Source organism: Grammomys surdaster, unplaced genomic scaffold (assembly GCF_004785775.1).
Source record: "Grammomys surdaster isolate TR1022 unplaced genomic scaffold, NIH_TR_1.0 125702, whole genome shotgun sequence".
NCBI lineage: Eukaryota > Metazoa > Chordata > Mammalia > Rodentia > Muridae > Grammomys > Grammomys surdaster.
Window position 1 is genome coordinate 2,507,380 of NW_021620537.1, and position 26,126 is coordinate 2,533,505.

Here is a 26,126-nt window from a genome sequence, read left to right on the forward strand (position 1 = left end):
TAAAACAGAGTCTTCTTAAAAACACACGGATGAACAGACAGAAAGAAATCCATCTATCAAGAAATGAACAATAGGAAATGTAACCCAATGACCACAAAATTAAAGTTCTCAAAATTCTGTAAGAAAGAATCTGGCCTTGGGAAAACCAGAGGAATCAAACTCTATGCCACAAGATGGGACCCTGGAGTAGAGTTAATCCTTCACAGCCAGAAATTGCCCAGCATGGCTGGTTACGTTCAGACACCTGGCTCTCATTCTACACCAGATAAGAAGTAAGCAGAGTGTTAGCCCATTGACTGACAAAATTCACTGTGAGAGAGGACAGTTCAAATTAACATTAGAGGCCTCAACCTAGGCACTTGCTCTTATTCTGATGCCTGCTATTCTCCCTTAGAGGTTAATTTGTCTGGATAACAGTGATACTGTGGAGCCCCTGAGAATAGTTGGTGGTAATGTGCTAATGCTTTGACTAAGTGTGCCTCTTCTGATGCTTTCCAAACTAACAAGACAGGTGGATCAGGTTTTTAAAAAGGACTAGAGTTTGGATCTCAGCAACCATGCAGAACAACTCACAACTGTTTACAACTCTGGTTCCAGGGTATTTGAAATTTTCTTCTGTCTTTTGCAGGTACCTGCATACAGACACATACTCATGAGCAAATAAAATAAAATCTTGAAAAAAACCCCACATGTAACACGTTTAGGCTACATGTACTTTTGTAAGAAGTGTAGAAAACAACACATATAGAAGATAAACCTAAAAAATCCTATAATGATTGAGTGCACACATCATATACCAGGCATTAACCACATGTAGGCCTTGCTGAGGTTTGAAGTTAGCACCTTTAAAGTGTGCTTCCCAAGGACCTCTCACAAGCTTACAATTAAGAAAGTCAACATCCAGCACACAAGGAGATAGGAATGAAGGAAATCTTCACAGTAAACTTGGACCATGACTGAGAAGAGAGTAAGGCCCTGTTCAGGTCATGTACTTTCATCCTTAAGCCTGGGCCACATGAAACAACTGCACACACACCTGCATCAGCCTTTATGGCACAGGGTAAGTGGACTGCAGTGCTAGCTTGTCAGCTGGTGTGAGGCTTTATTCAGGGATGGGGGGCTTTTTCCCAATCCTATGTCCCAATAATCTGTCTTTTGTCCAGTTAGGTGTTCAAGCTAGCCTCAAACTCATATTATTCTGGTTTTCGATGCCACCATCTCTGTAGGGAGTTTCCTGACATCCAGGCTGTTTCCCAGAAGCTGAGCCTGTCTGCTTTCACTTTTAGTCTATGTTCATAATGACAACAGGTCCAGGTTGTCCTGAATTGACACTTCAAAACCTTTCCTTACAAAAAGTGGTAGAGGAAAACCTGGAGGCTTCTACTATCCTTTATTTGGAGACTACATAGACTTCAAATACAGGGAGAGTGAATTGTCAAGCAAACATACACAGAAAATTTTCTATCATGTTGTGTTGTGAAACAGAGTCACCTAGAAACCCAACTTGAACTTCTCTTAACCCTGGCCATGTTACTGTTTGTAGAAATCTTAGATGGAGCAGCTGTCTGGAAATCTTGGCTTGACAAACTATTAAGAACAGATTAGCATTGTCTAGAACCTGATATTAGTGGTATTGCTTCAAGTTTCTCTCCATTTAGTTTGATATTGACTACTGGTTTTCTGTATATTGCTTTTACTATGTTTCGGCACGGGCCTTGAATTACTGATCTTTCTAGGACTTTTACCATGAAGGAGTGTTGAATTTTGTCAAAAGCGTTCTCAGTATCTAGTGAGATGATCATGTGGCTTTTTTCTTTGAGTTTCTTTATATAGTTGATTACATTGATGGATTTCTATATATTGAACCATCCCTACATTCCTGGGGTAAAACCTTCTCAATCATGATGGATGATTATTTTGATGTGTTTTTGGAATCGGCTTGTGGGAATCTTATTGAGTATTTTTTGCATTGATATTCATAAGGGAGATTGCTCTGAAGTTCTGTTTCTTTGTTGCGTCTTTGTGTGCTTTCAGGTATAAGCATAACTGTGGCTTCATAGGATGAATTGGATAGTGTTCCTTCTGTTTCTATTTTGTGGAATAGTTTGAAGAGAATTGGTATTAGCTTTTCCTTGAAGGTCTGATAAAACTCTGCACTAAAACTATCTGGTCCTAGGCTTTTTTTGGTGGGGAGACTTTTAGTGACTTCTGCTATTTCTTTAGGGATTATGGGACTGTTTAGATGGTTTATCTGCTCCTGATTTAACTTTGGTACCTGGTATCTGTATAGATACCACTTCATCCAAATTCTCAAGTTTTGTTAAGTATAGGCTTTTAAAAGCTCAAGCATAAGTGTATCAAGGATCTTCACATAAAAACAGATACACTGAAACTAATAGAAGAGAAGGTGGGGAAGAACCTTGAATAGTTAGGCTCAGGGGAAAAATTCCTGAACACAACACCAATGGCTTATGCTCTAAAATCAAGAATTGACAAATGGGACCTCATAAAATTGAAAAGCTTCTGTAAGGCAAAGGACACTGTCAACAGAACAAAATGGCAACTAACAGATTGGGAAAAGATCTTTACCAATCCTACATCTGATAGAGCGCTAATATCCAATATATACAAAAAACTCAAGATTAATAGATTCCAGACAAATAACCCTATTAAAAATGGGGTACAGAGCTAAACAATTCTCAACTGAGGAAACTTGAATGACTGAGAAGCACCTAAAGAAATGTTTAGCATCCTTAGTCATCAGGAAAATGCAAATCAAAACAACCTTGAGATTCTACCTCACGTCAGTCAGAATGGCTAAAATAAAAATCTCAGGTGATGGTAAATGCTGTAGAGGATGTGGAGAAAGAGGTACACTCTTCCATTGTTGGTGGGATTGCAAGCTGGTACAACCACTCTAAGAATCAGTCTGGAGATCTGGAGATTCCTCAGAAAATTGGACATAGTATTACCTGAGGACCCAGCTATATTACTCCTGGGCATATACCCAGAAGATGCTCCAACATATAACAAGGACACTTGCTCCACTATATTCATAGCAGCCTTACTATGTATATGTATGTATATGTGTATGTGTATGTGTATGTGTATGTGTATGTGTATGTGTATGTGTATGTGTATGTGTATATGTATATGTATATATTAGCCAGAAGCTGGAAAGAACCCAGATGTCCTTTAACAAAGGAATAGATACAGAAAATGTGGTACATTTACAAAGTGGAGTATTACTCAGCTATTAAAAACAATGAATTCATGAAATTCTTAGGCAAATGGATGGAACTAGAAAATATCATCTTGAGTGAGGTAACCAAGTCACAAAAGAACACACATGGTATGTGCTCACTGATAAGTGAATATCAGCCCAAAAGCTCACAATACCCAAGATACAATTCACAGACCACATGAAGCTCATGAAGAAGGAAGACGAAAGTGTGAGTGCTTCAGTCCTTCTTAGGAGGAGTAACAAAATACTCATGGGAGCAAATATGGAGAAAAAGTGTGGAACAGAGACTGAAGGAGGAGCTGTCTGGAGACTGCTTCACCTGGAGATCCATCCCTTGTACAGTCACCAAATGCAGACTCTGTTGTGGATGCCAGGAAGTTCATGCTTACAGGAGCCTGATATTACTGTCTGCTGAGAGGCTCTGCCAGAGCCTGACATATTCAGAGGCAGATGCTCACTGCTAATCATTGAACTGATCATGAGGTTCACAATGGAGAAGTCAGAGAGAAGACTGAAAGAGATGAAGGGGTTTGGGGCCCCATGAGAGAGCAACAATACCAACCAACTAGAGCTCCCAGGGTCTAAACCACCAGCCTGGGAGCACAAAGGGAGGGACCCATGGCTCCAGCTGTATATGTAAGGGAGGATGGCCTTTAGGGCATACTTGGGAGAGGAAGACCTTGGTCAAGTGAAGGCTGGATGCCCCTGTGTGGGGGAATTCAAGAGTGGGAAGGTGGAAATGAGTGGAGAGGTGGGAGTGGGTGGGGGCACATAAAAGCAGGACGAGGGGTTATAGGATAGAGGAGCTCTGAGTTGGTGGAAATGGGGAAAGGGGATAATAGCTGAAATGTGAAGAAAATATCTAATAAAATTCATCTAAAAATGAATTATTTTTGTAATTTTCATTGTGTATATTCATTATGCATGGTACTGTGTTGTAAAAGGATATATTTATATAAGCATGTCTTTTTACCCCTTGCTCCTACACCCCTCTTCATGCCTCTGTCCTGTCAGTCTCTTCCGTTTCCTTAGATAGTTTCAGTATGACTTTTTGTTAAATATACATAGATACTTTTATGTGACTATATGCAGCTAGAAGCTATATGTTAAAGAAAACACATATTTGTCCTTCTGAGACCTATTTAACTTGCTTCATATGGTTATCTGTGGTCGTATCAACTTCCAGTAGACAATATGACTCTGTTCTCAATTGCTCTCTACATTATTTTTGAGAGAGTGTCTTCAGAGAAACCAGTGCTTATTTGTTGCCGAGGCTTGCTGACTAGTAAGTCTCATGAATCCTGCTGTCTATCCTTACTCCACCTTCAGGGCTAGGTTACAGATGTACCACACAATGTGTGCTTAGTTACATGGATGCAAGGATCTGAATTTAGGTCCTGATGATTGCAAAGCATTTTGTCCACTGTTCCTTGCCCCCTAAAAGTTCTCAGTCCTTTTAAAAGACGTTAACCACTTGCCAAGACGTTAACCATTTGGCTGTTGGAATATCATTTATATATACTCAAAAGTACTAAGAATTGGTCAAAACGTGGGAACAAGAGCCTTTATTCTGCCTAGGGAAAAATCAAACGGATTTCAACTACAGATGCTAATAATAGGGAAATACAAGTGTGAGTTTATGGTTACAAATAAATCACTAAAGTACTTTTAATATCTAACAGATTACCCATCATCCTTTAAAGTCTGTCTTTCAAGTTACTGCTCTACATTGTGCTTGAGCATTTCACTACTATGTAAGCCAGTGCCAACTGTTCAATTTGGAAAGAATCCATTACAGTTTTAACCTATGTGAACGGAAACAATTGCATCTTCAGCCCATCCATTTGTGCTTCAGCTTCTTGTCATGCTAATGGTTCTCTCCCATCTTGTGGATATTATATATTGGGATCCTAGGTGTCCATGCAGGTGTCTTGATTCACAGTGCAGTGAATCCTACAACTTTACATTGTAAGAAATGAAGCTGTCTAGTCCTGTCCTTCAGACCAATCACACCCCTAGATAACTTGTTTTCTAACCATGCACCAAGATTTAAGAATGTGTTCAGGGTCCATTTGTTCCCTGGAGACAATTATTTGGAAAAGTGACTTTCTTCTGAGTAGTCTGTTGATCCCTCTACCATGGTAGAGAGTCAGTGATGTCCTCTGCACACAGTCTTAAGGAAGATAAACACGATTTCAACAATTGCCCTGAGTGTCTTTCCTGACTTTTAGTTTTCTGATGCCAGAACCAATTATTATCAAGTAGGGTGCTGCTTGTTCCCAATTCTACATGCTGTTCAGTTCTGCTTTGGGTGGCTGGACAGCGCTGTTTGTCAGGCCTTTAGCTTATGATGCATTTGGGACTGGCTTCCTTCTCCCGGAGATGCTTATTCTCTTCTTCAAGTCTTTCATACTCCTGCTGGATTTTCTTCTCTTCCTAAAAAGTGACAGGAAAAGAAAATGAACCATTGCAAGGGGTCGATTCCTGTGTTCTATGCAGTTTCCATACTAGTTAATTTTGATTATTTAATTTCTTAACATTTCTTTGGACCTTAATTTTTATTATAAATTTGACCTGCTTTTATTTATGATTAAATTTTAGTGTTTAGGGGTCCCTTTAGCTAAGAAACAGTTCCATTGGTGAAAGGAAGCTACTGTCTAATTGAGTTCCAAGCATCCATGTCTGTGGCTCACAAACACGTGTAACTTTAGCACCAGGGCATCTAACTCCCTCATTGGGTCTCTAGAAATACTGGATGCATACAAACAATTACACACAGAAACAGACACAGACACGGACACACACACACACACACACACACACACACACACACACATGCATGCTTAATTTTCTTTTTTAATGAAGAGAGTATAGATGATGCTACAATCATAATACCTGAGATTTGTGCTCAAGGGCCCTCTGAAACTCCTCCTCCATGTGTGCCCGTTCCTTCTCCATCTTCTCAGTCAACTGTTTTATGTGCTCCTGATATCTCTGCTCCTTCTGTTCCATAAACTGCTCATTCTTCTTTCGCATTTTCTCCAGCAGTTTTGAGGCATTCTCTGCAGCTTCAGCTTTCACACGCTCCACTGTGAAGGAAAGCAAGAAAGAAGGTATAAATGCTGTCCTACTCTTTCTCTAAGACTTCATTGTTACTGCTGAATTCATAGTGATACCCAGGTCTGACGCCAGCCAGTAAGATGCAGCTTTATTCTTTTAGCTGTAGTTTAGGGTCCCAGGATTACAGGTTATTTAAACTTTTCATGGCTTTGGAAGGCACACAGTCCCTAACATGTGTCTCACCTTCAATCTCCTTTTCCCTTTCTGTCATAGCTTGGTCTGCCCGTAGAATTGCATCTATTATATCCTCTTTTGACTGAAAATAGTTTTTGAGAGCTTCTTCAGCCTTTGAGCACAGGGAACATAAAGTTAACAGGAAGAATGATACAAACTTTTGTACCTTCTTCCCTACTGACCTTTCCTCTAATGATGTCAATCCCAGAAGCAAGCACACAGTCTAGGCTGGACCTCAGGAAGGAATGCCTGTTATTGGAGGCCTCTGTTAGAAAACAAAGACTGTTTTTTTAGACAGAGGGTTCTAATTTTGGAGTTACCTGTACTATGGTCATAGATGTGTAAGTTTGCTGAAGAAGTAATCCCTCATGGAGAACAAATAGATCAGAGTGAATGAGAGAGGAAGGAAGAGTGGAGTTGGGAAAGATGATAGACAGAGAGACATCAGATAATATTATTTAAAGGTACTGTGAAGACCAAACTGATCAATTATAAATTTTGTTTAAGGGGTTGTCATTGAGTCCTTTGCAACATAAAGAGTGTAGCTGAAATGGAGGGTGACGGTCACACTGGTGGTTAATGTGATCAGTTTGAACTCAGTTGTTAACTGTATCTAATAGGTGAGCAGGACATATTCAGTATGATAATCTTCACATATGTCATACACAAAGCGCATATTCCTGTAGTTCCCCAGTGATGCTTGGAGACCATGCAGTCTGGTGGTAAGGAACTTCCCAGGAGATACATAACCATAGTTACCTGCACCCCCTTCCCAGGTTCTTCATAGTACTTTTTCTTTAACTCCTGTATCTTCTGGTTAAAAAGACAGTAACCACGTGGTTTGTAAAAAACACCCTGCTTCACATCTTCCTCTAGTGGACCGAAAATATCCCGAAGCAGAGCTGAGCATCGATCTGAGGATGCTTCTTGATTCTTCTTACAGAATTCCTTTTGCTCTTGTTCTAATTTCATCTTTAGGGAAAAAAAGGTAAAGAAAAAAATAATAAGAAAAAGAAAGCCAGAGTTTAGAATTTTGTAGAGCATTCCTTAAAAGAAAAGCAAATAGAAAACACAAAACCAAATCAAATGCAAAACAAATAAAGTCGTATGAGCACTGACTCTAACTAGATCTTTGCCTCAGATGCCAGCTTTTACTGATGTAATTCTTGCTCCTTGATAGTGAAGTTCAGAGCAGAGATTTACACCTTTAGACATATACTACATTTTAAGATTGGGTAAAGATGACACAAGGAGTGGAAGTCCCCTCTTTTAGGTTGAGTGGAGATGTGTTTTGGGAACACCTTGGATAGAGTAACAACCTCATTTTGAGTCTCATAGTCCTCCTTAGCTAACTTATGATAATGTATCTGAATAAGTTGTGCTACCAAATTATTTATCTGTTGTTCACAAAGTTATTCAGTCTATTTAAGTCCCAGAGACTAAAAGAAATAAGCAAAAATAATCCAGTTAATAGTCCCAAGATGGGAGGAAGTAGGGTTGACAACCATGGAGAGGTTGAAAGCCAATTCTTGTACCAGCTCTCATCTTTCTCTTTTTCTCTCTGTCTTTTCTCAGCACCTTCTCTGACCTTTTTCATGTTCTTTTTAAGCAGAGAGGGACCACCCAGAACCCCCTCTGACAGGCGATCTGAATTCTTGCTTAGGCTACAAGGCTAAGCACTGCAAGGGAATATAAATAAAAGTTAAAAATATCTCTCTGGGTTCCCTGAGGGACAAGCCTCACTGCATAGGGGTTGATGTCAAAAGTATCCCTTCTCCAGGAAAAAGATATTGGGATGGGTATGGCCCTCATGTCTCACTGGACAACCACAGGGGTCCGGAGCCATTACAAGGTCCCCTTCAATTACTTGAGGTCAGGCCTCTATCCCCGCCTTCCCAAGATTAGAATTGCCACAGCCCTTCTACACTTAGAGAAGGGAGGAGATGTCAGGGACAGCCCTGCTTATACACTGAAGGCCTAAAATCAGTCATAGGCCTAAAATCAGCAATAGGCCTGTCATACATGTATACTAACATCAAGTCTTGGGTCTCTGTGGAAAAGCATTGAAACAGAGGGCTATACGCTATTGTAAACAGGCAGCTTTTGTGGAAATTTACCAGCCTGAGTAGTCATAGACCTTGTAAATAGGTATCCTTGGCAGATAATACCAACTTAGATAAGGACAAGTGAATCATAGACAGAGTCATAGTGACCTATCCCCTGAACATTTACCCAGGCAATACCCTGGCCTGAAAGATATCTGTACTCCCCCTGAACACCCACACTCCAGTGTCATCCCCTTCCCCACATCTTGCCTTTTTGTGTTTATAACCCCTGTGTGAATAAGTAAAAATTATGATTTGATTTAAGAAAAATAAATAAAAAGATGACACAAGGAATAAACATGGCTCAATGTTAATTTGTTATTGGCTTGAATATTACAACAGTCTGCTGACACTGGGCATACAATGTGATCAGACACACTAATTACTTCACTGTCTTTAATTCCTTGAATGGTGGTATTATTATCTTATTCATGACAGCAGAAATGTTTCAGAGCTTTGAGTCTATTGTAATTCATTTTTGTATTTATTATTAATAGGTATTTGTTACTACTTCAAAATCTAGTAGCAATTGACTAATTACAGACACTAGTTTCATTTCTTTTCTAAATCTACATTCAGAAAACTTGAGAAAAAATTACCTCCAATTTTGTTAGGAACACTTGATTATCATCTTTGAAGGAATTTTCGATGAAGATCTTGGTGGCTTCTTTCTCATAGGTCCTGTGCATGTCCAGCAGCTTCTGGAGCGTCTCTGTGGGGAGCTTCACACTCTGACCCATCTGCTCGTCATAGTGAGCAATGGCCCTTTGCATTGCAGCTGAATTCTCTATCTGGGCCAAAGCCAGGACAGCACTCTCCATGCAGGGTATAGACCCACTGCTGATGGCATCGACATAGGTTGTCACCAAACTCTTTAGTCCTACAACCAGGAAACACATAACAATGTTTGCTGCAGATGGATGAAGACAAGTCTATTCTGTGAAATTCTAGGTATGTCAGTCATTGATGTCATAAAGCATCAGTGTCCTTAGCATCATGGAAGAATGACAAATGGAAGCATCCCAGCCTCTCTCTCATAGTGATGGACTTAGACTTTCCTCTTAGCAAGATCCTCTCATGAGGTTCCTGCAACCCCAAAGGCTAAGAATGCTGGATAGAGGTTACACAGGCCCATGTCTATGGAATGCTTGCATCCATTTTTACACAAGCACTATGACAACAGGCTCCATGCCTCCATCATGCCTGTCTGTGTCACCAACACTGTCCGTATTAAGTATTTCATTCCCATTTGGGAACAAAACATTGTCATAAACTCTCTGTCAGGTTGATTAGAATAAATAGAATTACCAAAAAAAATGTTCTGTGTGTGCTAACTTGACAATGATCAGCTCCATGTACATCTTATTGGACTTATTTTAACATTTAGAGCTATACTTGTTTAGTGACTATCTTATTAGCCTACATAAGTCCAGTGTACGCAGGTGAGTTAAGTTTTCTTAAGTTCTTTTTTTTTTTTGCATTCTTTTATCTTTTCCAGCAAGACAATCTGACAGACAAATTGATTATAAATTCTGGTTACATGTGCAGTTTAGCAGGGCAGTGGTGATAGTTTAATGTTTCTTCAAAGCTGAAGTAGGTCAGGGCTGTCTCCTGATAGTGTGGCCTATACAGTGAGCAGACAGACTGGGAAAGGACTCACGTCGTCCGTTGACCCTGAGGCCTCCTGAAATGGTTTTAACCTTGGAAGACCTGAACACATAGGAACAGAACTCTGCCACTTGTTCCACGAAGTCAGGGTCCAGGTCTTGGTCCTGCAGTGATTCCAGCTGGTTAAGCTTCTTCCCGAGTGCAGGGCGCTCAAAGACAAAGCATTTCTTAGTTGGGAAGAATTTACGGATACAGATTCGAGGCAGATTTAGATCTTTTTCATTTTGTCCAGTACCTAGATGGAGTGAAAAACAGGATTTTAAGCTATGATGTGTGAGCTGAATATATGTTTTAAATTCAATCATGTGAATGTTTGCAATCCTGGACTGCTCAAAACTTAGGCAGAAGAATTATAAGTTGAGGCCAGCCTGGATCACATAGTGAGTGAGACCCTGAAAACACACAACAAGAAGAGAGAATAGGAATGTGTGGGGTTGGTCAGTGTTTTCTACTTCAACTTTTTTTTTTGGAAAAGGCATTATAAATACTGGTAATTTTATCAGGAAAGGTGGCTTTTAAGGATTCAACCCACTTAGAGTAGGTGGACTGTTTGCACAGACAACATGCAGACCCATGAGGACAGCATCATTTGATTTCCATAGATTACTGACAACCCATCATGTCTGGGGGCCACAGTATTCCAGTAGTTGGGGAATGTAACACTTTACTCTATTTTTTTCAAATATATCTTAATTTTAAAGCAGAGTAGTCAATCTTTGTATTGGAAACTTAATTAATCTTAATTAATCTCTGTAATGGAAACTGAAAGACAAATAAATAAGAGAAATCCTTATCTCAATCTGACAAATCATACATTAAACACTAATTTCTATGTATAGTCAGCTAGAAGAAATAAGAACTCCAGGTATAAGAAAAATATAGACAGAAGAACCTGAACTTTCAGTTTTGTTTTGTTTTGTTTTTATCCTCATTTACCAGTTGTATGTCTCTTACCTTTAAGAAGCTTCAGGGAATTCTCTAAATATTCATCTGCTGAGATAGGCTGCCCATGTATTTTCAGCTCAAGAGAGAAGTCCCTCAGACTCCACACAAAGTCTGGGAAGAAGCTCACATACTCATCTGAGTCCTCTAAATCATGATCCTTAGGGGAGCATCTTGTTCTGATTCTGTGTGTCATCTCTGTCACATAGCTGATTAGATAATTAAGGAAGGCCACCAAAACAACCTGAGCACCACCCAAAGCTCCAGGTACCCAATGCCACAGTAATTCCACATCTTTCCAAATGTTGACCAAAGTCTTCATTTGCTTCACCCCTAACTTGAGTGTGAACACTGACTGCTACATATATGTGTGTTATTATCATTTTATATTGCATTAGGTAAAATCTAGAGTCATGAAGGTAGGTCTGAACTATAGGAAGGATACTGCAGCTGGTCCATGACCTGCTGGTTGATGGCTCCCATGCTATTGTACACAAAGGTGCTGCTTAGTAGTATAGCCAGGGCAAAGATCCAACAGTCATTCTGGTTGTCACCCTGGAAGTCAGCACACATGTGAGTTGAGATTATGTCTTGTTCTTATATCACTTTCCAAATCAGCAGTGGTAAACTATGCACACTTCATGAGAGGGCATATTAGTCTTAAAAATTGAAACCTTTGTAACCTATGCAAGGTAGAAAACCAAACAATAGAAACAGCAAAAACCTACAGCTGCTGTCCAGAGCACTTGCAGGGTGATTGTTCTCTTAGTTTGTGGATTCATTTGTAATGACTCTCACAAGAGCTGTTTATCGTGTTTTAATTCTGCAGAATACCATTTTGCTGTTATACAATCCAGTCTTGTGATAGTTCCCCTCCTTATTGTTGGCTAACCATGACCATATGTCATGTAAGTATGAATGATTAGGAGGGAATGGTGAGGTTCAAACTCTTACTGAAAAACTACACACTTTACAGCCTGCATTCAATTTCCAGAACCCACATAGGGGAAAATAGAACTGATCCCACATATTGTCCTGTTAACTCGACATGTGCAGTGTAGCTCATGCAACATGGTACTTGTGATGAACTCACTCACACATTTACATGTGCACAAGCATGCACACGTAGGTACATGCAAACACACACACACACACACACACACACACACACACACAAACAAACAATAATAAAAGATTTTAAAACAGCATAGACAACAGTATAATGCATTCAGAGGTTAAGGCTGAATTACAAATGGAAATCCATTCTTACTTTCTCCACATCTCCCAAGCCCTCAGTGTCAAGTAGAACTAAGGTGTGATCAAGCTTCTTGGGATGAGGCACACACCACATCCAGATGCCCTTGGTTTCAGACTGCACAGTGGAGCCCACAGAGAAACCTGAAAACCAGAGATATAAGGAGGGGTTAGATACTTATCATCAAGGCTTTCAGAAAGTAATAATAAAATTAACATATTTTTAGTAGAAAGTGTTTAAGTGTGCTTGCTGATCTTTAAGAAGATTACAATTCAATTCTCAGCATCTACAGAGCAGATGACAACTATAGAATACCAGTTTTAGAGAAACTTATGCTTTTGTCTAACAGCGATGAGTGCCAGGTATGCACATAGTACACAGACAGAATATTCACACATGTGAATTTAAAACAAATGACTCTTTCTTGAAAAATCAATGCAAGCAAGTCAGAAGAATTAGTTGAAACCAAAACTAGCACTGATATAACAGAAATTCATTTTCAGATATGCAGAATGCAACAGTCACAAGGCCTCCAGATTTGTACCAATGTTCCAAAAGGAATGTGTAGCAGGGTCAGTCTTTTAGATGGACACTGATGAGCTGGCTGTGTGTGAGGCTGTGATAAAAAAGCAGATATAACCATGGAGACCATGGGTTGTTAGAGATGCCAGGACTGATGGATGCCACCTGAGGAAAGCTGGAGTCAGTGAGTGCCCCTGACCCCAGAGAAATACCTTGTACCCTTTAAATAGCAGTATCCTAGAGGCAGGGTCTGCAGATAATAGAGTATAGAAGACCCCATATGCTTTGTATTCTGCATGTAGAGCTATAGCATCTGGGGTTTGCCCTGCTGGGGTTCAGTCTTGTTATGGAGTGTTCTTCCCTTCCCATCCTCCTGAACACTGGAAATGGGAATGTTTATTATGTGACATTGTATATCACAAGTTGTCTTGAATCTGAAATGTGACTTAGAATTTTTTATACTAGTAGCACTATAAAACTAAAAGAACTATTGAAAATGGAGCCAGTGATTTAGGATCCAGGAGCAGAATGCTTTGTATTGCATATAAAATATTCACCACAGGACCATGTATTTGAACCTTGGTCCCAGTTAGTTCCACTGTTTTGGGAGAGATGGATGCATTAGGAGGTAGGATTTGCCTGGCAGAGGGAAGGCCTTAGAATGTTAATACTGGGCTTGCTTGTGGACCTGTGCTGTCTGTTTCTTGGTCATCCATGATACAAAAATGTCACAAATTCCTACCAGTACACATAGAGCCCCAAAGCCCTGTCTCCTCTGCCATAGTGGACTGATAGACCCTGAACTCTGAGCAGAATACACCCTTCTTCTTTACATTGCTTCTATTAGGCATTTGATCAGTGATGAGACTAACACAACCTAGAAACCTGAAAGGCTGGGCTCTGACAGGTGTCTCTATAGCCATCTTCACATGAGCATCATTCAGGCTACTCAACTGTCTTCTCCACAGTGAATGGATAAGACAATGTTTAGGCATACCTGACCATTGTCCCTGAAAACAGAAGACTGTTTTGCTGTCTTGTTCTCACAGTGACAAACCTTGAAGGAATCATGTTAAATGGGAGAACAAGTAATGAAAAGCCTATATTTTGTGTGAGTCCATGTATGTGACACTGCTAGGACAGTCAAAGTCATTCATGTAGCATGTGGAATAGAGGGATGGAGTGGGCAATGGGCCAGTTGTAGAGATGGAAATACATAGATGCATTGATTTATTTAATGCCAAAGATCTGGATACTTAAAATAAACTATAAAGAATAATCTTATATAATTTATGATAATAAGAAAGTTAACACATGTACCATAGATATACTTTTTAAGCAGTAAAAACCTGTGGGGCTGTAGAAATCCTGGGGTGTTTGGCCACGCCCCCAGAATCCAGAGACCTAACATGTAGTTAGTTGGTCACTTAAGGTACAGGTAGAGTGCATGAAACAGGTCTGTCTCAAGACTTACATATTAATGAATTACCTAGAGGCTGGGACGTAGATATCTAAATTTTCATCTCCCAAGCCCCTCCTCTTTCAAATATGAGGAAGCCCCTCCTGGCATTTTGTGGGAGAGCACGCCATCCAGATACAACTGCCATGACAATAAAACTTCTATGTCTTGATTCCACGTGTCTCCTGGAACTCTGGACTCCTTGTGTAAGTGGGAAACTCGTGCCAGGGAAAGCCTTCCCCACACTCCCTTCTGCAGCCGCCCCCGGGCTCTCTCCCCTGCAGCAGCAGTTCATCTACTGCCTTTTCGGGCTGCCCCGTCCTGTGCATCCGAGCCCTCGTGGGCTGCCCTGGGGACTCAGCCATGGCCACTGGGCATGCTTGGTCCCCGTTCTCCCTCTCCCAGCCATCTGCAGGGGTCCCGTTCTCCTCTGCAACCACAGTTCCTGGGACTGCTCGGCTGCATCGCGCTGTCAAGATCGAACCATCAGCTGAGCCACGCTGCTGAGCCCCAGGGACTGCGGACTACACCGCAGCTCCCCAGGGATGGCAGCGACCGAGATTCGTGGGTGCCCCTGACCCCGCCTGCGCCTCACGTGAGTTTTGAACCACAGCTGGCACAACGTGGGGCACAGACACCCAGGGACTTCAAGAGTGAATGGGCTGCTCAACAGGGCATGGCGTCTAGATTCTCCTGTTTCCTCAGCACACACTGTTGCGTGCACTCCCTTGCCTCTATTCTGCTGCGTGTCCATAGACCCTCAGAATAGAGATCAATATCAGCACGCTGGCCTGTCCAAGCACAACCCCACCCACCCTCACAGTCTCTGTCCTGCTGCGCTCCCCCACCTGTGGCGTTTGGGGCCCAGAACAGAGATTATACATTCAAGAGCCTTGTGCCCATGCCCACTGAAATCTGGCTGACTTCATTCCCGCCCGAGTCCATTGCGGTGATCTCTGCCTCCCTGAGACATCTGCTCCAGACAGGAGAAGTGGACAACTCCACGCCCGTGCTCCGGAGATACACGGACCATCATTATTTCCCCCTGCTAGCAGTAGACAATGTGTGCAGAGCCAGCTCCAAAAGCGCTCCCTGCTGGTGCCTGTGAAAACCGTTAGTTACATCTCTGTCCATCCATCCTTCACCTCCACTCTCTCTCCTTCTCGTGTTCCTGGCTAATGTCTTTCCTCTAATTGTTAACTACAGTCTAACTCCTGCCTAGGTCAAAAGGACTAGGTTTCTCTCTCCACGTGTTCTCTACAAGATGGCAGAGACTCCTTAATCTCCATTCTTTACCCTCCCCTCAGAAATCTCCCATGCGCTGCCTGCCAACAGAGGTTATCGCCTCCCCCTCTGTCTTTCTCACACACAAAAAGCGCCTGAACTGAGAGTTGCCTGCCAGCTTCTCCCAGAAGCTGCTGGCTCCATGCCTGCCTCTAGGTGTCTTCCTCCCATGGCTCAGATCAAGTTCCTATGTTTCTCGCTTTGAGCTGTTCTTCAAAGTTGGCCTTTCTTCTCTTTCTCTAAGAAAAACAGAAGGGGACAATGCCCTGGCTTCTAGCAGGCCCCTCTCCCACTGCTCTTAAACCCTTCATTAATAATTTCCTTCCAAACAGGAATACCTACAGTTATGTTTGTGCTTCTCAACCCAAAATTTTCTTGCTTTTATTTAAATCCTTCCTTTTTTTCCCTAACAGGAACCTATAAAACAACAACCTTTGTAATTTTCAGCCAAAAATGTCCTTTTCTCTCTAATACACGTGATATATGCCCAGCACTTTCTTCAACTTTTTAACATTTCTTCAAGGTTTGAAAGTCATCTAAATCTATTTCCACAGGTTAAATCAACATGCTGATCACCATCTTTCAGCTTTTAATTAACAACTAATTTCCTTTCACAGACAAACTGTGGATGCCTATTTCAGATACTAGTAACACAATGTTTTTCTCCTTCAGCCATCCAAAAACAGACTCAAAGATACCTTCCAGGACTAAAATTTCCTCAAACACCTTCAGCTTTCCAGGAGTAATTTAATGCTGGATATCCAGGCTTTCCAGACATCTCGCTACCGGAGATGCTGCTTCCCTGTGATTATACCCACAGATCCAGGAGAGACAATGCCATCTTCTGGAACCTGCCTGAGATGCCAAGCAGCCTCCTCTCCAGACATCTCGTCAGACTGCAGACTCCAGAGACACGCTGACACTGATATTTAGAGACAGCACCACCTCCTTGAACCTGCCAGGCTGCCTTCTCCCAGTCATCTCGTCTGACTGATGACCCAGAGATGCTCGCTAAGACACAGAAACACACGCTGAGATGGAAGACAAACCCAGACCTTCCAGCCACAGATGAACTCTTGCCAAAGTCACATAGCTGAAGTGATGTGTTAGTGAGGAAATCATAATGCCTATTTAGATTAATCAGATGCCATTACTCTCGGATTGTACAATATGTATTTAATTGATTCAACGACTCCTTGCTTTCCCAACCCAACTCTTAATTCCCATTACCTTTGGCTTGGTTATGCTACACCTCCCGGCCTGTGTAGTGTTTTCTTTTGACTTCCTCATCCAAAATTTTCACTACAAGTGACACCTCTCCTAAGAGAGGGAGTTGTGGGGCAGTGATCTACGAGTAAGGCCAGATGCTTGGTAGAAGAGCTCTAAAACCCCAGCACCCTGGTTTGGAAAACCACTGGGACAGAAGATGATTCGACCTTTTCCTAGGGCTCTCACTATCTCACCTTCATCCTTCCACAGTCACTCTCACAGAGAGGCCCACAGTCATTTGTCACATGGGAGTAACATCCCCACATGTGGCCTACATATATCTCCTATAATCTACACCTTCAGAGATGCCCCTCCTTCTATGAAAGAAAACAGGGTGGGATGTGGGGCTGTAGAAATCCTGGGGTGTTTGGGTATGCCCCAGAACCCAGAGACCTATCATACAGTGGGTCATATAAGGCACAGGTAGAGGGCACGGAACAGGTCTCTGCCTCAAGATTTACATATTAATGAATTACCTAAAGCCGGGACATAGATATCTAAATTTTCATCTCCCAAGCCCCTCCTCTTTCCAATATAAGGAAGCCCTCCTGGCATTTTGTGGGAGAATACGCCATCCAGATAAAACTACCATGACAATAAAACGTCCATATTTTCAATTCCAAGTGTCTCCTGGAATTCTGGACTCCTTGTGTAAGTGGGAAACTCAAGCCGAAGGCCTTCCCCACACTCCCTGCTGCAGCCGCCTGCGGGGCTCTCTCCCCTGGAGCAGCAGTCTGTGTACCGCCTTTGCGGGCTGCCCCTGTCCTGTGCATCCGAGCCCTCGCGGGCTGCCCTGGGGACTCAGCCGTGGCCGCCAGGCATGCTGGGTCCCTGCTCTCCCTGTCACAGACATCCCTGGGGCTCCCTCTCTCCTCTGCAACCCTGATTCCCAGGACTACTTGGCAACGTGGAGCTGGCAAGGTCGAACCATCAGCTGAGCCACGCTGCTGAGCCCCAGGGACCAGGGACTACACTGTGGCTCCCCAGGCAGCGACTGGTGCCCCCGACTCCGCCCGTGCCCTTTGTGAGTTTTGAACCACAAAAAAACATTGTTTGTACATGAACATTGTATCAATGCCTTTAAGCTAATTACCATGTAAATTAAATTCAATTAATTTCTTCCATTCTGCATCAAGGAAAGCAACCCTTTCTGGTTTTAGAAGGGAAACTTAGAGACAGATATGGTGGTGCAGACATGTAAGCAGCACTCAGGAGGCTGAGACAGGAGGATCATGGGTTTGGGTGCAGCCTGACTACACACTGAGCTAGATACTTGCTTGAGCTACACAGCATGACCTTGCCTCAAAAATGAAAGCAAACAGAAAAAGCAGCTATGACAACAACACAAAGGACCCCAAGGGACAGCAGTGAGTAAAGGATTAAATTCTTCACATTCTCATTCAGCTAGCAGACAGTGCGAGTGCACACAGGGCACAGCACAGCCTTGTTGGTGACACTCACCTGATCTCTTCCCAGCCAGCCTGTTCATCAGGTAGGATTTGCCTGTGCGGTAGAGCCCCACAATGGCCACCACCACCACAGGCTGTGTGATGGCAGACAGGATCTCCAGGGCTTTCTGGTTAGCTGTCAGTTGTCCTTTCACATTCTCAATGAGGCAGATAGGGCTTGGCATGTTGTTCTCTGATGCCATGGCAAGTGCCTGTCCCCTGTGTATAAACAGACAGATAAGATTAACTAGAAATAACCCTTTTCAGTCAGAAGGTAGAGTTATGAAACTCTGAATCAACAGCACATTGTTTTGTACATCAGAGGCATAGCTGAGAGATGACATATAGTGTTTTAGAATTTCATAAAGTATTTGCAAATATTTTTGTGATGTAATTGTGACATTTTATTGCTCTCACAACAGGAATATTCTTTAAATATTTCAGCATTGATTACTTTTCATATTAAAGATTTTACAATAGATATCAAATTTGAAAACAAACTATGATTTAGAGAGATTATTTTATGATGCATGTGCATATAATCAATTAAATATTTATTTATTATAATTAAAATGAAGAAACACACTCAGGAATTAATATTTGATATGAACAAATTCTTGAGATTTAAAATATATTCATTCTACCTATACATGTGGTTATTCTCGTGTCCTGGGCATAAGTATAATTTTTCTTGCCATTCCAGATAAGGAACAAACACGAAACAACAGAGTAATTTTTGTACAATTTATGAACATATGTGACAGTGACTCTTCTAGGGACATAGTGCCATAAGAGAAGCTCCCTGAAACTTAAACAGATAATCAATAAATGAGATCAAAGTCCGGGAGAGTCTTCATTCCCCAACACAAACACTGGATATTGAAGAAAGCAACTTTGATATAAAAAGCAAGAGTTCAGAGAGCTTGTCCTGACTGTTGGAGAGAAAGTGCTGGGTGCCCTTCCTAGCCTTGAGCAGTCTGAACATACCTTGCTTGCCACAGGACCTTAACACCTAGGTGAAGCTAGCTGCTTTGTTTATACTTGCAACTTCCTGCAATAATTTCGAAGTTCTGTTGAACCTGCTTTACAACATTATCCAGCTGTAACAAAGGGTGGGTTCGGTGAGGGCTTCCACTGTATAAACAGTGCTGAATATTAAACTTTGAGCCTTGATCAGAAAACTTAGTTTTGGCTCCATGTTTTTCTTGCCTCTCCATCTCCTGTTCATTTCCAGCCCCTCTTTCAGGTAAATCCAGTTCGTCCATGGCCACTGGCAGCTACAGTGGTGCAAAGATATTACTTCCTGTTCTTATCCCTTTGGTGTTCTGTTTTTTGTTTTCCCATTTGTAGAGAAGACAGAGAAGTGCAGAGAGGAAGAAGAGAGACACTCAGAGTGTGAGGGGTAGGAGCTGACCAGGCAGAACAGACTCATCAAACAAAACTATGGTGAGTGAGAACGGAGCCTGGACCCAGATTCTGATTTCTAGAAAGGAGGCACAACTTCCTGAGGGCCTGGAGATGGGTGCTAAGATAAACAGATCTTGTCTTTAGTCTTGTCTGCAGGGGGATTTTCTAGAGAAATCTTGGTACTATGACATTTGAATCTTGCAGGGGAAGGTTAAGAAGTAAGTGGGCTCTTTCTATCTTCTGGCTATTATAAACAACGCTGCTATGAACATAGTGGAGCACATGTCCTTGTTATATGTTAGAGCATCTTTTGGGTATATGCCTAGGAGTGGTATAGCTGTGACATCAGGTAGTACTATGTCCAACTTTCTGAGGAACTGCCAGACTGATTTCCAGAGTGATTGTACCAGCTTGCAATCCCACCAGCAATGGAGGAGTGTTTCTCTTTCTCCACATCCTCACCAGCATCTGCTGTCACCTGAGTTTTTGATCTTAGCCATTCTGACTGCTGTGAGGTGGAATCTCAGGGTTGCTTTGATTTGCATTTCCCTGATGACTAAGGATGTTGAATATTTCTTTAGGTGCTTCTCGCTAGAGTAGGTGGGTGGGTGAGCAAGCTCATAGAAGCAGAGGCAGAGAGGATGGGATGGGGGGTCTCCAGAGGAGACACCAGGAACATTTGAAATATAAATAAATGAAATATCTGATTAAAAAAAAAAGAAGTGGGTATGAGTAATGAGCCAATCTTATGGCTGAAGGAGGAAATTCACTTGGCAACCAAGCTCAGAGGTGTGGGGGCAACTGCCTTGTTTTTCCTTTTCTCTGGGATTCAGCTGTGAACTGAGGTTTCCAGAAAATAGCCACAGCTGTGTCAATGAACCTACAAGGCCAAGTGATCAGAATTTCTGTGCTTGTGGAGAGCTGCAATGTTGTAAATTCTGGAGCCAAGTTTTCCTGGCTATCCTTAGCTGCCTTTGTATTCATTTCTTCTGCCTGGATCAAATTCCTGCATGTTGCTATAATTGGCCTGCCCCATGATGTCACCCATGAATTTAGAAAGTATCTTGATCTGTGACTTTCTTTTTCCCTGTTGCTGCAGAAACTTCAAGAAACCTGTCAAGTTGGGACATGGTGCATGGGGTGAGCTGAGTTTGTGTTCCTGGCCCATTGGTCACTCATACTGAGCTCTACAGCAGATGTTAGCTCTTAGCCCCTGTTTGTTTTCACATCAACACAGTGTTTCCTTGCTTTGTCCTTTCACAGACATGGGGCTGTTCACCCTGCATCTCATTTTGTTTCCCCTCATGAATCCCAGCCATGGGCAGTCCTCTTAGTAGGAGTAGGACTGAGTCAGCCCAGCTTTATCACTGACTATAGTCATTTAACTGTGCTCATCAGCAGAGATAGTGTGATTACAGAGGAAGACAGTCCCAGTACATTTCTCACATACATCTGCTATTCACTAAGTCAAAGCAAGTCCAACAGTGACATTTAGAGACTGGCTGTCAGGGGTATAATAGCACCCAGGGGTTCATCATCTGCCATGTCCCAGCTTGTGTCCAGGAACCATCTTTTCTAGTTATGGTGGTTCTAAAGAAAATGAATCAACACTCAAAAATATCATCTCTTTCCTGTCCATGCTTCTGGCCCTATGTTTCCTGTGTAGATTTTCCCAGACCTAGCAAGAGCACGGGTCCCTTCTTACATGCTCTTACTTCTCAGTGACAATGGACACAATCTATCATGTGACTTTTCTTTCTTCCTGTAATGCTGTGAGACTTTCTAGATTTCCACAAGAGAGCAAATGCTGAAAAGCACTGTAATTTCCATACAGTGGTGAAGCATGCCTCTTATCCCAGCACTCAAGAGACAGAGGCAGGCAGATCTCTGAGATTAAGGCCAGATTGCCCTACAGGACAAGTTCCAGGATAGCCAGGACTACCAGAAAAGCATTGTCTTAAAAAATATATCGAAAGAAACAAAGAAAAGAAGGAAAGGAGGAAGAAAATCATTGTAAACCTTTGAACTGTGTTGAAGGACGGAGAAGCTGAAAAGAATTTGACCATGAAAGTGAATCAACTATGGAACAAAGGCTGCAGACAGCTATGACAGTGAATGAGTTTTATCAGGCTTTCCGGAGCACAGCCATCTATTTGTAATGCAAACCCACTTGGTGTTTAAAATCATGTCTAAGCCATATAGAATAGATGTAATAATTTTCGGGTTTGTGGCTGCTTGGAAAACCATAGATCAGGAAAATAGGTATAATCCTTTTAAAGTCTACTTTCTGAAAATAATGTAACAGGCCCCCAGATCTTAGGACAACTGACTGCATGATGGAAATGCCATTCAGGTCATAAAATACAACAGGGAGACAGTATCACCAGCCAAACAAAAACAAAGAGCTACTGCATCCAAGTTCGTAGCTCTGTGAAAGCTCCTAATGTACGAACCTTGCTTTCTGGCTTCTGTATTTCTGCTCCTGGTTTAGTGTTCTTGTTAACTGAAGTATGCCAAACAAGAACATGGATTTTGTGCTTAAAAGCTCACCCCGAGAAAGGTTCAAACTACACTGGGATCCTGAACATCATGTGTAGCTTGCTAATGCAGACTTCCTATTGGCTTAACCCATGTCTAAGAACTCTTCTCTGTTAGATACAAAACAGCATTTAAGAAGATCAGAATGTTCCCCTGTTTCTCAGCCAGTTCTGTTTCCCTGTATACCTCTTATCCTGTTCTGTTTCTCTGGATTGACCAATGGCTTTTGCTGTGTGAGACTCCACTCCAGGGCCAAAAACCTGTAGTCCTTCCTGATGGAGACCCTAATCCACTAGGCTCTTGCAGATTACCCATAGAAACAAATAATCAAAACCCCAAAAAGTCCCACTCTGGAGCTGTTGCTTGTCTTGCAGCTTTACTCTTGCTCAGGGTCCGTGATTCTGCTGGTTCTCCTGTGAAGTCACATAGCGGCTGAGCCTCCAACCCAGGGTACCCTGCCTTATAAGTGGAATGCACACCAGAAGGTAAAAATAGTTCTCCAGGCTCCCGGCCTACTCTAAGCAGCACCAGGTTAAAAAGGGGGAGGGGAGAGACTCACTCCTTCCTCTTTCATAACTTTTGTGTTTGTTTGTTTGTTTTTCAACCAATGTTCCTTATATTTGGAAAATTCAAAATTCACTGCTCTGTGGGGGGGCAAAGAAAAAGTGCCTGGGACTGATCAAGGGTAGAGCTGCCTGACATTGCAGGCTGGACAAGATGCACTTTTCTGTCTGTATAACACTGACAAAAACAAATGTCAACCCTTTCATTATGTTCTTTTTAGAAGAATTAAAGACAGCTGTCACCCAGTAGGCTTCAGATATTTGAAAAAATCATGATTAAAAATTAGAACAATAAAGGCAAAACTATGTCCCAGTTGCTGGAGGGAGCTCAAAAGGTTTTGAACAACAGAGATCTGATCAGGACACGACCATAGACATGAGCTGAAAGAAACTGCCCCCTCTGCTGGTGAGATGCAGACACAATACCCAATGACCCCAGAAACACAAAGGGGAAATGCAGTCCACATTGCCTAGCTGGGAGAGAAAGGCACCATGGTGCCCTGCCAGTTTCCCTGGATCATGCATTCCTGCCAAGGAAGAAAACTGAGAGCTCTGATTCTCATGAGTCTGATTCCTCCAGAGAACCACCTGTGTACACTGTCTTGAACACGGAAGACAGAGACATATTCTATACCCTCCCGCTGGCACAGGCAAATCAGCCCATCTCTGCTTTTAAGTGGGCAGATCCAGAGAGGGGTTACCATTGGCAACTTACAAGAACCAGATTGCCCAAAGGATTTAAAAAAAAAAATCTCTCTGACCCTATTTGATGAAAGTCCAAATATTGCCCTCCAGTCCTCCCATCCGAGGTTTTCCAGGAAATTAGAATATAAAATGCTCACAAAGGGACTACTACAAGAGTTACACAGTCCTTGGGCTACAGAATATCCACTAAGAATTGTATGTATCTCAGGCTACCTATCTTGGCTACCAGCTGAGAGGAGGCAAAAGGAGCCAGACTCAGAGCAGGATTGCAGCCATCCTTCAAACACCAGTTCCAAAGATAAGAGACAGGTTCCTTGGTGCAGCTAGGCATAGCTGCCTCTGGATAGCTGTGTTTGCTGGGCAAGGAAGAAGGCTTACTAAGCCCCTGGTCTGGTTAAGACAGAAGATATTTCAGGCTATAAGAGGATTTCTGACTTCAGCTCCAGCCCTAGCAATTCCAGATGTCGCAAACCACTTTCATCCTTTTGTCCATGATAGAAAACACATAATAAAAGGGGCTTTAGAACAAATTGTGGCCCATAGACATGCTCTGTGATATACATATTCAAATGATTGGATCATATACCCACAAGATCTTTCACTTGTCCAAGAACTGTGGCAACTACTGTGACTCTAATGAACCAAAGAAAGAAACAAATTGAAGAAAAGAAAGCAAAAACAAAACAACAACAGCTACAAACAAAACAAAACAAAGACACAAACCACAAACTAACAAACAAAAAACCTTCATTCACTGAAGGATCAGGACCAAATACTCACAGCACTCCAGGACTGAGGTGAAGCCCTTCTCCAGGGAACACCAGAATGCTGGGTGTCTACTACCTGTGTGACTCTGTTACGGATCCTACTCCATGACTACACTCCAGTCCAGTTTAAGAAACACACCAGCCTCAATCCTGTTATCTTCTTACCTGCTGCTAGCTTTCTGGTGTTCAAGTATGACTGCTCAAAGCCCAGGTTTATAAGTAGGCACTTTAACCAAAACTATTTGGGCCCAAGCCAGGTTTCTCAGCCCAGAGGGCAGAGCTGAAGAATCTGACCCAGGCTCACAGGTGGGGAAAAGGAAAGTGCACCAGCAGACACAGGACACTGCCTATGCTCTTTTGAGCACACGTGCCCATGAGAGGTATGAGGGCTTCTCACCACTGGGGAATGGGACATTAAACAGAGGTCACCTTGCCTCCCCCAGAGGATTTTTGGCTTCCCCTACAAATTGCTAGCCTTCACTGCCAAGAACATCAGAAAAAAACTCCTCTGAGTCAAGTGGTAACCAGGCAGCTGACCTGAACTGCCTGACGAAAGCCCTCAGACCAGTGGGGCCTATTGATATGCTCAGGATATACATTGACCTGGCATTGCCTCAGAGAGATACTGTGGCACAACCAAGAAGAAACAGAGGATGTAAAAGAAAAAAATGGACATCTCAAGCCCTCAGTTAGATGCAGAGGGAGTGATTGTTTCCCCCAGAAACAGTTGGATACACTCTGCTAACTGACCTTTGCCAGGCTATTTATCTGGGGTCCACAAAACATTCTGAGTTGCTCAGACCAAGGTATGTTATACCCAGACTGAACAGCCTGACTTAGGATGCCTCAGTCAGATGCCTGGTTCATGCTCAAGTAAATACAAAACACAGAGCCCTTTCCTAGGAAGAGATCTCAAAAAGAGGCCAATGCTACTGTAAACACTGGAAACACTTACTTCACCAAGCTCTGGCCTGCCATGTCTACTAGGTATTACAGATTCCTTTTCGAGGGGGGTAGAAGCATAGTGTACCAGGACTGAAAGTGCTCAACTAACAGCTTAAAAAGTCCCTCCAGGAGCTGGTCCCTTGATTTGGACTCCCCCTACTGAAGGGTTCTGAAAATGGCCTGGCTTTCATAACCAAAACCTCACAGTTAATAGCTAAAGGTTTAGGCATAGATTAAACACTCCATTGTGCTTGTCGACCTCAGAGTTCTCCACTGGTATGAAAATAGCAAGACATTGAAAGAAACTCCAACAAATGTTCATTTGAGTGCAGCAAAAGGTGGGTAGACCTCCTTCATTTGTTTTGCTTTGGATACTCTGCACCCCGTTATAGAGAGATTTACCCCTTATGACATTATGTTTGAGATCTCCCCCACTGCTTCCCAGGCTCAGAGACCAGCAGTTGGTGCAACTGTCTAACCATCCCATTCTCAAGTGGCTAGAGACCCTCCAGGTTTCCATGAAGGCTATTCCTTGGACTATGGAAGACAACCAGCTGACTTTAGAGCCCACCTCAGTCTCTCCTTATTGTAACCTGGTGATACTGTCTGCTCAAGCAGGGGTCCACATGGGCAGTGGAGCAGACTGCAGAAGGATCCAATTGGTAATTCTCTCCAACCCTCCTGCTGCGAAGGTAGCTGATGCTACACTGT

The 26,126-nt window shown here is 42.4% G+C and overlaps 1 protein-coding gene across 1 annotated transcript; it reads right to left on the bottom strand.

Annotated features, from left to right (window-relative positions):
- Positions 1 to 4,794: 4,794 nt before the first annotated feature.
- On the bottom strand, positions 4,795 to 24,626 carry LOC114639393 (guanylate-binding protein 1-like). The gene is made up of 11 exons (XM_028788145.1): positions 24,484 to 24,626; positions 18,504 to 18,709; positions 12,524 to 12,651; positions 11,699 to 11,808; positions 11,266 to 11,462; positions 10,304 to 10,546; positions 9,243 to 9,523; positions 7,298 to 7,510; positions 6,548 to 6,650; positions 6,140 to 6,333; positions 4,795 to 5,680 (listed from the first exon to the last, which is right to left on the bottom strand). The coding sequence occupies exons 2-11, from the start codon at positions 18,691 to 18,693 to the stop codon at positions 5,585 to 5,587; spliced, it is 1,755 nt and encodes a 584-aa protein (XP_028643978.1). The 5' UTR covers positions 18,694 to 18,709; positions 24,484 to 24,626; the 3' UTR covers positions 4,795 to 5,584.
- Between the last annotated feature and the right edge of the window lie 1,500 nt (positions 24,627 to 26,126).

Bases quoted from the DNA above. Each gene is read 5' to 3' on its own strand.
- LOC114639393 (XM_028788145.1), bottom strand. From the start codon at position 18,693: ATGGCATCAGAGAACAACATGCCAAGCCCTATCTGCCTCATTGAGAAT. The intron at 11,809-12,523 runs GTAAGAATGGAT...GCTGACTTCCAG, and splicing joins GCTTGGGAGATGTGGAGAAA to GGTGACAACCAGAATGACTG. The intron at 5,681-6,139 runs GTATTATGATTG...GTCACTTTTTAG, and splicing joins CCCTTGAGCACAAATCTCAG to GAAGAGAAGAAAATCCAGCA.